The sequence below is a fragment of the Gossypium arboreum genome, chromosome 12, assembly GCF_025698485.1.
Source record: "Gossypium arboreum isolate Shixiya-1 chromosome 12, ASM2569848v2, whole genome shotgun sequence".
Taxonomy (NCBI): domain Eukaryota; kingdom Viridiplantae; phylum Streptophyta; class Magnoliopsida; order Malvales; family Malvaceae; genus Gossypium; species Gossypium arboreum.
In genome coordinates, this window is record NC_069081.1 from 117,318,607 (window position 1) to 117,330,936 (window position 12,330).

The 12,330-nt window shown below is 31.9% G+C and overlaps 3 protein-coding genes across 3 annotated transcripts; 1 reads left to right on the top strand and 2 right to left on the bottom strand.

Annotated features, from left to right (window-relative positions):
- Positions 1-1,102: 1,102 nt before the first annotated feature.
- Positions 1,103-4,409, top strand: LOC108454912 (outer envelope pore protein 37, chloroplastic-like). The gene is made up of 6 exons (XM_017753539.2): positions 1,103-1,825; positions 2,661-2,750; positions 3,420-3,590; positions 3,708-3,802; positions 3,914-4,034; positions 4,125-4,409. Exons 1-6 carry the CDS (start codon positions 1,403-1,405, stop codon positions 4,257-4,259), a joined length of 1,035 nt encoding a protein of 344 aa, XP_017609028.1. The 5' UTR covers positions 1,103-1,402; the 3' UTR covers positions 4,260-4,409.
- Positions 4,410-5,629: 1,220 nt separating this feature from the next.
- LOC108454911 (pentatricopeptide repeat-containing protein At2g13600-like) lies at positions 5,630-8,464 on the bottom strand. The gene has a single exon (XM_017753538.2). It carries the CDS (start codon positions 8,258-8,260, stop codon positions 5,777-5,779), a length of 2,484 nt encoding a protein of 827 aa, XP_017609027.1. The 5' UTR covers positions 8,261-8,464; the 3' UTR covers positions 5,630-5,776.
- Positions 8,465-10,292: 1,828 nt separating this feature from the next.
- Positions 10,293-11,687, bottom strand: LOC108456404 (dof zinc finger protein DOF3.7-like). The gene is made up of 2 exons (XM_017754997.2): positions 11,416-11,687; positions 10,293-11,144 (listed from the first exon to the last, which is right to left on the bottom strand). Exons 1-2 carry the CDS (start codon positions 11,437-11,439, stop codon positions 10,512-10,514), a joined length of 657 nt encoding a protein of 218 aa, XP_017610486.1. The 5' UTR covers positions 11,440-11,687; the 3' UTR covers positions 10,293-10,511.
- Between the last annotated feature and the right edge of the window lie 643 nt (positions 11,688-12,330).

The window sequence follows — 12,330 nt, forward strand, 5'->3', positions numbered from 1 at the left end:
TGATTAATATTTTCCATTGTACTTTAGGGTTAAAATTGATATACCACTATGTTTTAACTTTATCTTGAATTTTGTAGTTTTAATTTTTATTGATTTTTGTCGTTTTAATTTTTTTATTGAATTTTATCACTAAAATTTAATTTTTATTAAATTGTACTATTTAAATTTAATTTAAAATAAATTGAAGACAAAATTTAATAAAATAATAATTTAATTTAATACTTAAATTATTAAATTAATATAATACTGAAAATTAATAAAAAATATTTATATATAAAACAGTAAACTTAATATTTTTAAAATTTTTATTTTCAAGTATTTCTTTTAATAAATAAAATTCTAAATAAAATTTACTATTTTTAATATTTATAAAATAATTAATATTAATTATTAAAATAAAATTTTATTGTTAAAATTTATTTTAAATCATCAAAATCAATATTAAGTAGTAAAAGCTAATTAAAATTAAAATTAATGAAAAAATTAGTAAAATTAAAAGTTTAGTGATAAAATTCAATCACATAATCGTTGTGAGGAAAATTTAATCATATTTATAAAATATAATGACATGTATTAATCAAAATAAAATATAATGATAAATTTTAATATTCACCAATAGTGTGGTGACAAATTTACATTTGAACTCAAGCTTAATTTTTGTATTATTAAAAGAATCAAATAATTGAAATAAAATTAACATTTATTATTAAAAAACTTAAAATTATTTTTAGTTTTATAGTTGAATTTCAAACAAAATATTTTATTGTAAAATCATAAAAAGCTTTAAAAATATAACTAATTACATCTTTTAAACAATAAATATTAGATCCCTTGAAATTTAACCCTTTTCTGTTTCTTTTCAATAGTTTATGGGATAAATTAATTAATTTAATAATAAAATAATTAATTTAATTCGATCCCTATAATAAAAGACTTATCAAGTACATTTCAGATTAATTTTGAAGATTAAATTAAAATGTTTAAAAGTATTAAATAAATTTAATATAAAAATTTTAAGTTTTTATATAAGAAAAAACATCAAGAAAAATGTCAGGTTGACTTTGTATATTAGACGGTTAACTATTGCAAGCAACATGCAATGTAAAATTTTCATTTTATTTCGGAGATAGGAATAGGGATCAGCGGAATTCTGTTTAAAATAAAAACCAGTAATTTCCAAAAATTTTCGCATCAAATTTTCCGCCAAATAACAAAAATGGCCCCATTTCCACAAATAACAATGGCTTCCTTTTTTTTTCTTTCAAACAAAGCAAAAGCGTATAGCTTCAATGGATAACTCCTCGGGACTCTGTTAAAAGTGTTGTAATCTAAGAGACCAAAGCTTCAAACTTTTAAAGCCCTTTGAAGACAAATACATTTTGCTTTGATTTACCTACCAGCGATGTTGGAACCATCTTCTCAAAAACCCAATTTCTTAATCCCACAGGTGTCGCTAACTCCGGCGGCTCCACCGCCTCCAATGGCACAACCACCTCCACCACCACCGCCACCTTCTCTAGTACGCACCTACTCCAACAAGTTACTGTCTCTTCTATCCGAAAGACCTTCCCTTAGGGCGACTTCGGAGTTCGACAGTGACAGCCGTGTGTTCTTTCACAAGGTGTCGTGTAAGCTGTTCGACAACCTGGCAAGTCTCAAATTGTCGTTCATCAACGATAGCAAACGCGAGATCTCGGAACCGCAGTTGATGTTAACGTCAAAGTACTTGTCTATCCATTACGATCCTGATGAACAAAATGCCCTCATTAGGACCTCTTTTGACGTGGGTCCCATGTTGAATTTCAATGTTGCCCATGATCTCAAGGTTTGCCCCTTTTTTTTGGTTTAAAAACATATATATATATATATTTACTTAGTGGTGTTGAGTTAGTTGGTTGGCATTGTCAATGAAAATTATATAGCTTTTGTTTACTCTTTTATTGAGATGCATGGGAGGTTTGAGAGATTGTTTTTTTGGTAATATTTAATAAGATGCAGCCCGATTTGTGCATTGGAGGTGCAAGTTTTCATGAAATTGATGAGGGGATTTTACTGAAATTTTCTCTCATATTGATTCTTGAAGACCATTTTGTTCATCCTTTTGCATTTGGATTTTCATCTTAAAAACCTCCATTTTCTTTTAGATGATGTACTTTTTGGAATCTGAAAATTGTTATTGCTTCTGGAGTCAATGCTATCACTAGGGGTGTTAAAGGTGGCATTGTTGCTCTCAAGCTATTTGAGAGTTATTGACTTAAACTTGAGCTATTAATCAAATCAAATTTGAGCGGTTCATAAGTCTAATCAAACATTTTGTTTTAATATTTTTTTATATTATAAAATTATATTTTTACTCTTGTTATATAGAAAGAGCTTAAGTACAAACGAGCTTAATTGAGCTTGAGTTCGATCTTAAGTACGAAAATTTATAAGCAAGCTTAATCCAGTTTGATTAAGTCTTGACCCAAGCTCTAGCTTAAAAATTAATGTTTATTCAAGTTCGAGTATTGAGCTTTGAGTTTCAAGTTGAGCTTGAGCTTGTGCTTGTCACTTTTCAGGTTTGGTTCGGCTCAGTTACACCCCTAGCTATCACGGTTGTTATTTTGAATATTTACTTCAAGCGACATGTGTTGTCCCTTTAATATTTGTATTTTTCTCAGGCACAACAAGGTGAGGTGTCTATGTATGCAAGCCTTCCCAGCCCCGGCTTTGGTGTCCAAGTATCATCTTCTTTTCCATATTCTGGTTTGGTGAGTACTATTTTTGTCCTAAGTATCTTCCTGTAATAATCAACCATTTATAGCATTAAGTTCTAGACAATTGGAGACTTAAATACCTTAATGTTCTTATACTGATAGGATGACAGCACTTATTCATATTAGTCCCATCAAATATTTATCTGAACATAGAGTTTGAAAAAGTATCAGGTAATTCCCGTTCAGCCGGTTTTCGTGGTTCTGACTATAGTTTTCAAAGGTGCAACCTGTGCTTAGGCATTAGAATCCTTGTGTTTCTTGAGGCATAAGGCACAAAAGAACACAAAAGAAAAAAGCTAACTTAAGTGAAGTAAGACACAATATGTAATAATGTGTGATTTGTTACTTTTGTATATGTATATGTGTGTGTGTGTTTTGCCTACGGTCTTACAAAAAAATGCGTCCGAGTCCACCAGACATATGTCCGATCAAATGTATGCTGCTTGAAAGGATAAGATGCTTTTGTTGTTTGACACTTAGATACAGTACATAGGTGCATGCCTTAACATGTGTCTGATTACTGGTATTGCTGTTGTATTTTCGTGCCTATGCATTATCACCCGTCCACCGCGCTTCTTTTCCGCTTTAATATATTTAAACAAGGTTATAGCCTCTCTCTTTTTTGCCCTCTAATTACCTTCTGTTACTTTCCTCTCGCTGCAGCCTAGAGCAACGATTAGATTCCCGATGGGTGAAGTTACATTGGAGGAGAGAGAAGAGGCGGATGTACTGAGAACATTGTCGGTAAAGGGAATTCTTAGAGGTCAAATTTTAAACGGGGTCTGTTCCGCTCATTACGTTGATGAAGAACTGAAATTAAGATACATATATAAGGTGGTTATTCCTCATTGTTATAAAAGCTCTGCTTCTGTTCCTGTTTATGTGCAAAATTTTGAGTTTGTGGGTGTTTTCTTTTTACTAGATGGTTTCGATGTTTTTATCGAATTGCAGGATCAAGCAATGTCGTTTATCCCTAGCATTTCGATACCGTCGAATGCTGTCTCATTTGCATTCAAGCGGCGTCTCAGTCCATCTGATAAACTGAGGTTAGAACGCTGCCATTTCTTTTATTTTGCTCAGGACATACCGAGCTCTTTCCGCAGTGGTGTCTGTTTTATCGAAGTGTTTTTATGATCGGTTTTCGAACTTATCCGCAGCTACTGGTACAAGCTTTATTCGAACAACTGGAGTGCTGTGTACAAGCACACATACAAGAAAAGCTTCAAGCTCAAAGCTGGATATGATTCAGAAGTCCGTCTCGGTTGGGCTTCTATATGGGTAAGTTCTTTCTATTTGCCGAACTTTGTCATCCTCGAAAGCAAGGCTCTCGTTATTTACTCGAAATAACTCCTAATATCCTCGTTTCAGGTTGGAGACAAAAACGGCAGGGCAAGGACAGCCCCGATGAAGATGAAAGTCCAGTTTATGTTACAGGTACCGCAGGATGACATTAAGTCATCGACGCTAATGTTCCGAGTTAAAAAGAGATGGGATATATTGTAGTGTAGTCCCGTGCCTGCGACATCCTCGTCTCTTTTCTCTCTTTATATTTGCATAGTTTCTTTTTTCCTTTTACGACGCTTGGTAATGATGCTAACTGTTATATAATCACGTCATTATATATTTTGATCATATCTACTCTTTTTGAGACAATGCTTAAAAGTATTTATAGCCTTCTCTTCAACTCATAAATAGAAGGACAATCTCGTACATTAACAATAATGCCCATACTAATCAAGACTCAATCGGCAATGAGATATTAGTTAAATATTCATTATATACTTATTACATGAATGGTTTAAATTTGATGTATTAAATAAATTCTTATAATTAAATTTGTGATTCATTATATACTTGTAAAAGAATAATGCAAGTGCACATGACTTAAATATTCATTTAGTCCCTAAATTTGTTATTCACCCTCAAGTTAGTACTTATGATTCTAAGTTGGCACTCAGAATTTTTATTTTGTGAAGTCTTTTGGTAATTTATTGCAGTGATGTTAAGTTTGGTACGTGACATTTTTAGACTATAATACATGGTAATGTTGATATTATTATGATGTTATAATTCATTTTAAAAAAATAAAGCTTATTATTTAAAAATTATAAAATTTTTGAAATTATAATTTTTAAAATAATTAGAAAAGTTAGAAAACTAAAATATATAAAAATATATACGAATTTAAAATGTTTTGTTAATAACATGAATAAAATTATTAAAATATTATTAAATAAATAGAATGGGATATAGAATATACAGATGCAGTGAGAAAAAAATTCTGTTAACATCAATCTGATTTAAAAAGAGATAAATACATAAATTCCTATCTTTGGCTAAAGTAAAATTCACAAAGAAACATCCTGAAAATTGGGAAGAAAGCTACAATTAGAGGCAATCCACTAAACGATAACAGGCTAAAGTTTGTTTACCACCATAACTGCTGCTATCAAAACTTTGCTGCAAATGCCTTTGCATATCATACGCCCTAGATGAAACCCATCGCAGATAATCGCCGGAAGTAGATGGAATCGTACTGTCCAAATGAAGCGCCCTTTCAACCTCCTCTTTCTCACCATCATCAACATCATCATCATTACTGCCACAACCATCTTCTTCTTCTCTTCTCTCATCCCCACCGTTGAATTCACATTTACAATCAACAACTCGACTCAATCTCTCTTTAGGCATCACATTGAAGAAAGACGACAAGCGAGAAAGATGCGTATTGGTGGCAATGGAAAACTTTTATGTATTTTTATATAATTAAATTTGTATATATTTGTATAATTTTTTTAAAAAATTAAAATATCAAATTATGACATCAGAATTACCGTCACTAATTAAAAAAACATGTACTAAAATTAACACCGTTATAAAAAAGTATTAAAAGTCCTGACGGAATGAAAATTCGGTACCAATTTGAGACAAAAAAAAAATTATAAGTACCAACTTAGAAAAAAGTGACAAATCCAGGGGCTAAATGAGTATTTAAGCCAATGCAAAAAAGTTCCATGCATTTACATTGCCATTGTTTTCATGTGGAGGGTTAGTTTATCCAATGTAGCATAGATTTCCTCTGTTCTCTTATGAGACTTATCGTATGCAAGAAATACGTGAACATCATCCCTGTCTTCTATCCAACTACATCCTGGGATCTTATACATCCCAATGTCTTTAATTTTTTGTCTTGTTCTTGCTAGATCAGACCATTTTCCAGCATAAGCATATAAGTTTGCCAAGAGTACATAGTTCGCGGTATTATTTGTTTCCAACGCTATAAGTCTCTCGGCTGCGACTTCTCCCAACTCGATGTTGTCATGAATAACACAGCCGCTAAGCAAGGTACCCCACATCACTGAATCAACTTCCACCGGAACGCTCTTGATTAGTTCATAAGCTTCATTAAGCTGACCAGCTCGACTAAGCAGATCAATCATGCATGTATAGTGTTTTATAGTGGGTTTGACATCATAGTGCTGCATCAGATTGAATAATTCCCGGCCCATCTCGACTGACCCAACGTGAACACATGAAGAAAGAGCTGAAAGGAAAGTGACATGATCTGGCCTACAGCCATTTGTTATCATTCTTCTAAACAGAGCAATTCCATCCTCCCCGTTTCCATGCATGGCATATGCTGTTAGCATAGCATTGTGGGACACCAAATTTGGGTCTAAGATTCTATTATATGCTAGTAATGCATGATGTATACTCCCACATTTGGCATACATATCCACAAGGGCTGCCCCTATGTAGACGTCAGCATCATAACCGCATCGAACTGAATGTGCATGAACCTGCTTTCCCCGCTCGATGGTGGCTGACCTTGAACAAGCAGGTAAAACTATTCCAATAGTGTAAATGTCAGGCCTTATATTTGAAATCTGCATTTCAGAGAACAATTGCATGGCTTTATCATGGTGGTCATTTTCCACATGACCTGCAATGATACCGTTCCACGTATAAACATTGGGCTCGAAACCATCTTCTTTCATTTTTGTAAGCAGATGCTGAAGGTCTTCGATCTGATTGCAGCGGGAATAGCCAGATATCAGAGCATTCCACGTTGACGTATCACGCTCGCTCACTTCATTGAAAGCAGTTTGTGCAGCCATTATGTCTTGACATTTACAGTACATTTCTACCAAAGCTCCGCCAACAAAGGTATTATATTGCAGGCCTCTAATAATGGCTTGAGAGTGTATCTCTTTCCCGAGTCTCAAAGAATATGTGTCCGTACAAGCAGTTAGAACACTCCCTAGAGTGAAAGAATTGGGTTCAATCCCATCTTCTGTAAGAACATGTTTAAATAAGTTCAAAGCTTCATCAAACAGGGAATTATTTACATATCCAGACATCATCGAGTTCCATGAAATTAGATGTTTCTTGATAGCCATTGTCCTCATCTGATCGAATAGCTCCTTGGCCTTGGAGACATTACCATTTTCACAATACCCAACAATCATTGTATTACAAGAGACCACATTTTTCAGTGAGAACTTTGAAAACAATTGGAAAGCACTCATCATATCACCACACTTCCTATAGACATCAATTAACCCATTGACAACAATGGGGTTGGACATGAACCTATGCCTCGTGATATATCCATGAAATTCTTTGCCAAGGATCAGCTTCTGTAATCTAGCAAAAGCTGGAAGAACACTTGCTAGAGTTTGTGCGTTTGGTTCAATGCCTTCTCTGACCATTCTAAACAACATCTCAATGGCTTCTTCATCATATCCATTTTGCGAGAAACCCCCAATGATTGCACTCCAAGAAACAAGATTTGGTCTTGAATTTTCGCACAAAGACATTGCTTCGAAAAAACCCAATGCTTCGAACACCTTTCCATTGATAGCACAAGCGGTAACAATAGCATTCCATGACACACGATCTTTTTCAGGCATTGTCTCCAACACCTTCTTAGCATCGTCCAAGCTTCCACATTTACCATACATATCAATCAAAGCATTACCTACATAAATATTAGAAACAAACCGATATTTAATCAAAATCCCATGCAATTGTCTTCCTAATTCCACGTTACCAAGGCCACTACAAATTTTTAACACAACGGGAAACACGAAAAAATCCAATAAAACATTGTCGAACTGTAATTTCTCGAACAGACAAAAAGCTTCTTCAAAAAGCCCGTTGTCAACATACAAGCTAATCATAGCTGTCCAAGAATACAAGTTTCTCAGCGTCATTTTATCGAACAACAATTCCGCATCACCCAAACAACCAAACCTTCCATACATTTGGAGCAACTTGGTGTCCACAAACTCCTGCCCGGAAAACCCAGTTTTAAAAGTATGAGCATGGACCTGTTTCCCAAGTCTGGGGTTATTGCAAGATTCGAGAATTGAAGCATAGTTGCTTGAACTTACTGGTTTATCAAACAAGGAAAGGGTGTTGGGCATGTGAGAGTGAGGTTTGGGAAGGTTTTGGTTCAGTGGTGGTGGGATGGCGATGGATTCCAACACTTGAGAAATCATTGTATTATTTTGGGTGTGGGCGGCAGGCCAGTAGCCAGCTCAAGTACCTGAAACGGAAAGCAAGGGAAATTGCTAACATGTGCAGTAATAGTAACAAATGACAAGGTGCCCCAAATTATAACGCTGTCACTGTCAGGTGTCAATTCATCTTAGAAAGGATAATTCATGGGTCAGTTTGGTTACGGGGACGCCATGCCCTAAATTATGGTCGAAGCAAAAATATAAAGGTTAAATGCTTTAATAATTTTAATTTTTATATTTTTTATATTCTTAAATTTTAATATCACTTTAAATGTAGCAATTAAATCTGTTTTTATTAATAGCATATTATATATAAGTTTGTGAATTTAATCATTTTTAATTTTTATACTTTTTAAAGTTTGAATTTCAATTCTATCTCAAACCGCAATTGTTAAACTCATTAACTAAAAGAAAAAGTATTTGGTACACTTAGACTCCACAAGCAAAGTTAGGAGTTGACAAGTATTCTATAATAGTATAATAAAATATTAAAAAATATACGAAAATTTCTTAAAATTACTTGTAGAATAAAAATATATATTGTTAATATATCAAATACTAACCCTTAACTAAAATAATATTTTTTAGTATCATGTAAAAATAACAAACATATATGATAGTACATATTGTGTTTGACCCTTAAGAATTTTGAAAATAATAAAATTGAACTTAACAAATATAACGATGTTATTTTAAGTCAAGATGAAATTTAAAAATTAAAAAATATGTAATTTAAAAGTGTTGTTTATAAATATTGATTAACAATAATTAAATTATTTTTACATTTAAATAATTTTCTAAGAATAAGTTGATTCATACTGAAATTATAACTTAATTAATTTAGGATTTAGCATTATTATTGGAGTAGAAAATTGTTACTCAAGAATTACTTTACTTGAAAGTTGTTTGATTTTGGTTCAAAAATTTGTGATATTTAAAATTATTTTATAAAAAAATTGAATTATTAAAAATGGGAATAAAAGCTTTTGAATAGTACAAAAAATATCATACAATAGTGATTTTAAATGTTAAATGACTTAAATAAAAAATTTAAATAATACAATCATTATTTTGTAATTTTTAAAATTATATAATTAAAATGTAAAATTACTAATAATTTAATAATGTTAGATTAATTTATAATTTAAAAAAATTATGGAGGCCATTAGATATTACATTTTATTGCCGACAAATTGATTCCTTGGGGATGGTTGAAAATGTTGCCCATCTCTTTCCCAATTTCATGACATTAAAACAAAGCCAATCGATCCCAATGAATTAAAAAAGAAAAGAAACACACTGTATTACACACCATGAGAGAAAAATTATGTAATAAGTTTATAATAAAAAATTAAATATTGTTTTAATTAAATTGATAATGTTAAAAATAGTGAATGTAAAGAATTTTTTGTTTAATTTTTTATTTGCATAGATATTATATAAAAATAAAATATTCTCATAAAATATTTATTATTTTATATAAATAATGAATTTTGATAAATTCATAATTAAATTGAAATGTAATTCATACATTACATCAATCTATTCAAAATTTTAAATAATAAAATACATATAAAAGATAAAATATCATAAATATAATTTTATCTTTTAATACCTAAGGTCTACAAATATTCTAAGTGTGCACAATATTATTCTATAATATATAGGAATGATAGAATCTTTAGAACAATCTTTGAAAAATATTGCTAAGGTGGAGATTATTATTATTATTATTATTATTATTCCGCACAGTTTCCAAGCAGAATGTTTACGCAAAGGTCCAATTTCAAATAAAATATTTATATAATAAAATATGAGAATCAAAATTAATAATAATATATTATAATCATATTTATTTTTACAATATTTAAAATTATTTATAATTTCTCCTAATTTTTAATTTATACATAAAAATTAATACACTCAAATTTACTATCTTTTATTCATGTTTTTAAATGAAAAAATATGGACTAACAATGCAACCACCCAAAAAAATTCAACCAAAACACTAATCTGTTCGTAAAACATATGATCGAATAACCAAAAATCAAAATGCAGCAAAAGTGGTTCAAATTTGAGAGTTATTATTAAGAGATTATCTGAATACAAGTCTGGGCCCTAACTCAAACATCAAACTAGGTTGTCATTAGTGTCACTGATCTTGTAAGAAAAAGAAAACCCTACTTCTTCCTCTTTAACCATGTTAATATTAACGTAGGCTGTTTTCATTTCACCAATGTCCAGTAGATTCTCCCTGTTCTTTGTCCTCTTCCAATTCGTTCATAGTGTTCATTGGAACCTGCTTCGATTCCTCCATTACAGGAAACAAAAGCCTTTCACCATTTTCTTCTACCCCTTGATGATTCTCATCATAACCAGTTCCAAATCCATCACTAGAAAATTTTAGACCGGGGTCTAGAACTGGGAACCCACTTGAGTATATTCCTGTGTTGGCATCACCAATCTCCGGCATAAAGGGCAGCCTTTGCGAGCTATTGTAAGCCTCAGCTGGTACTACTGGTGGATATGCTAGGTTAATGACTTGATGATGATCACCTTCATGGATCTTAGGGTTTTGATGAGTCAAATGATCATCATCAAGCTTCTTTGATGATGATGTCTTGTTCTTCCTTGAACCACCACCAACGGGAACATTCCTTAAGGAACCACCGTGGGTCCAGTACCTTCTACAAGTCTTACAGAAGTATCTTGGCTGAGAAAGGCTGTAGTTGTTATAATAACAAAACTTAGTGTTTGTTGAATTGCACCTTGGACAGTTCAAATTAGCCTCACTACCTTTTTGAACCCTAGCTGAAGATCTTGAGTATCCTCCTATGGCCATGGGCTTAGTTACCCCAATTCCCTGGAAATACATGAGTACTTCATCATCATCATCATCATCATCATAATAATAATAATAGATTAATAGTAACTTTTATCATTTCAACTATATATTAGTGGGACTGAACTGAACTCAAACAAGAATCATCTCATGGCTAGAAAAAGGTGAAACTTTAAAGCTAGTTATCCATGAGAAAAAGGGAAAATGAAAAAAACTCAAAACCCAAAGCCATATATATAATGATGAATTCATATGAAAAACAACAAAAATTAAAGAAGACCCTTCACTTTACCTCTTCCCACTGAGTGGCCTCCATGGATTAAGGAGTGAGAAATAAAAAGCTGATTAGCCTTTGGCAATCCCCTGCTGATCTTAAAAGCCAAAAGAAAAACTATATAAATAAAAGGACGAAAAAGACTTCGAGAGCTGGCCTACCACCACTATAAAATGAAAGAAAGAGGGCATTTGAAACAGGGACTATTTCGTCTTTGTGTTGTTATCTCATTATCATAAGAAGTAACAATGGCTACAGTCTTAAAGTCTAAAAATATGGAAACTTCGAATATATACCTGATTTTTGAAGGTCCTTTTTTAAATTGTGAAAGAGGAAAAGGACAAGTTTAGGTACAAGTGATGATCGGTTTGTTCCAAGTTTTATAGATAAAAAAAAATCATTGACATTGAACCCAGCAAAAGTTATAGGACCGACTTTCCTCATTGAAATCGACATTAATTCAATTCAATCATCTATTAATGTATTATTCTTCCCAAAAAAAAAACTTTTAAAAAGTTATTACATTTATATGTTTTTAAATGTGGATAAATTATACTCAGTGTCACTAAATTATTAATAACTTTACGTTTTAGTCACTTAATTTTAAAAAGTTATAAAATGGTCTGAACTACTCCAAAGTTTTCATTTAAGTAATTGGGTTGTGAAAATCGCTGTTATATGGCCTTCTCTATTCGCACCACCTACACTAACCAAAAATTTTGCCGATTATCTTCTACAATTTAAAAAACTTTTAATGTCACGAATATGCGACCAAAATCCAAATAGCTTTCTTTTTTATTTCCTACACTGACCATTGAATCGACTTGGATTTAATGTATATTCTTTTTACTAGTCAATGTGTACTGATCCACCGTACCAGTCATCAAATCATCAATTGAAATTAGCTAACCAAACTTTTTTTAAGAAAAGAAA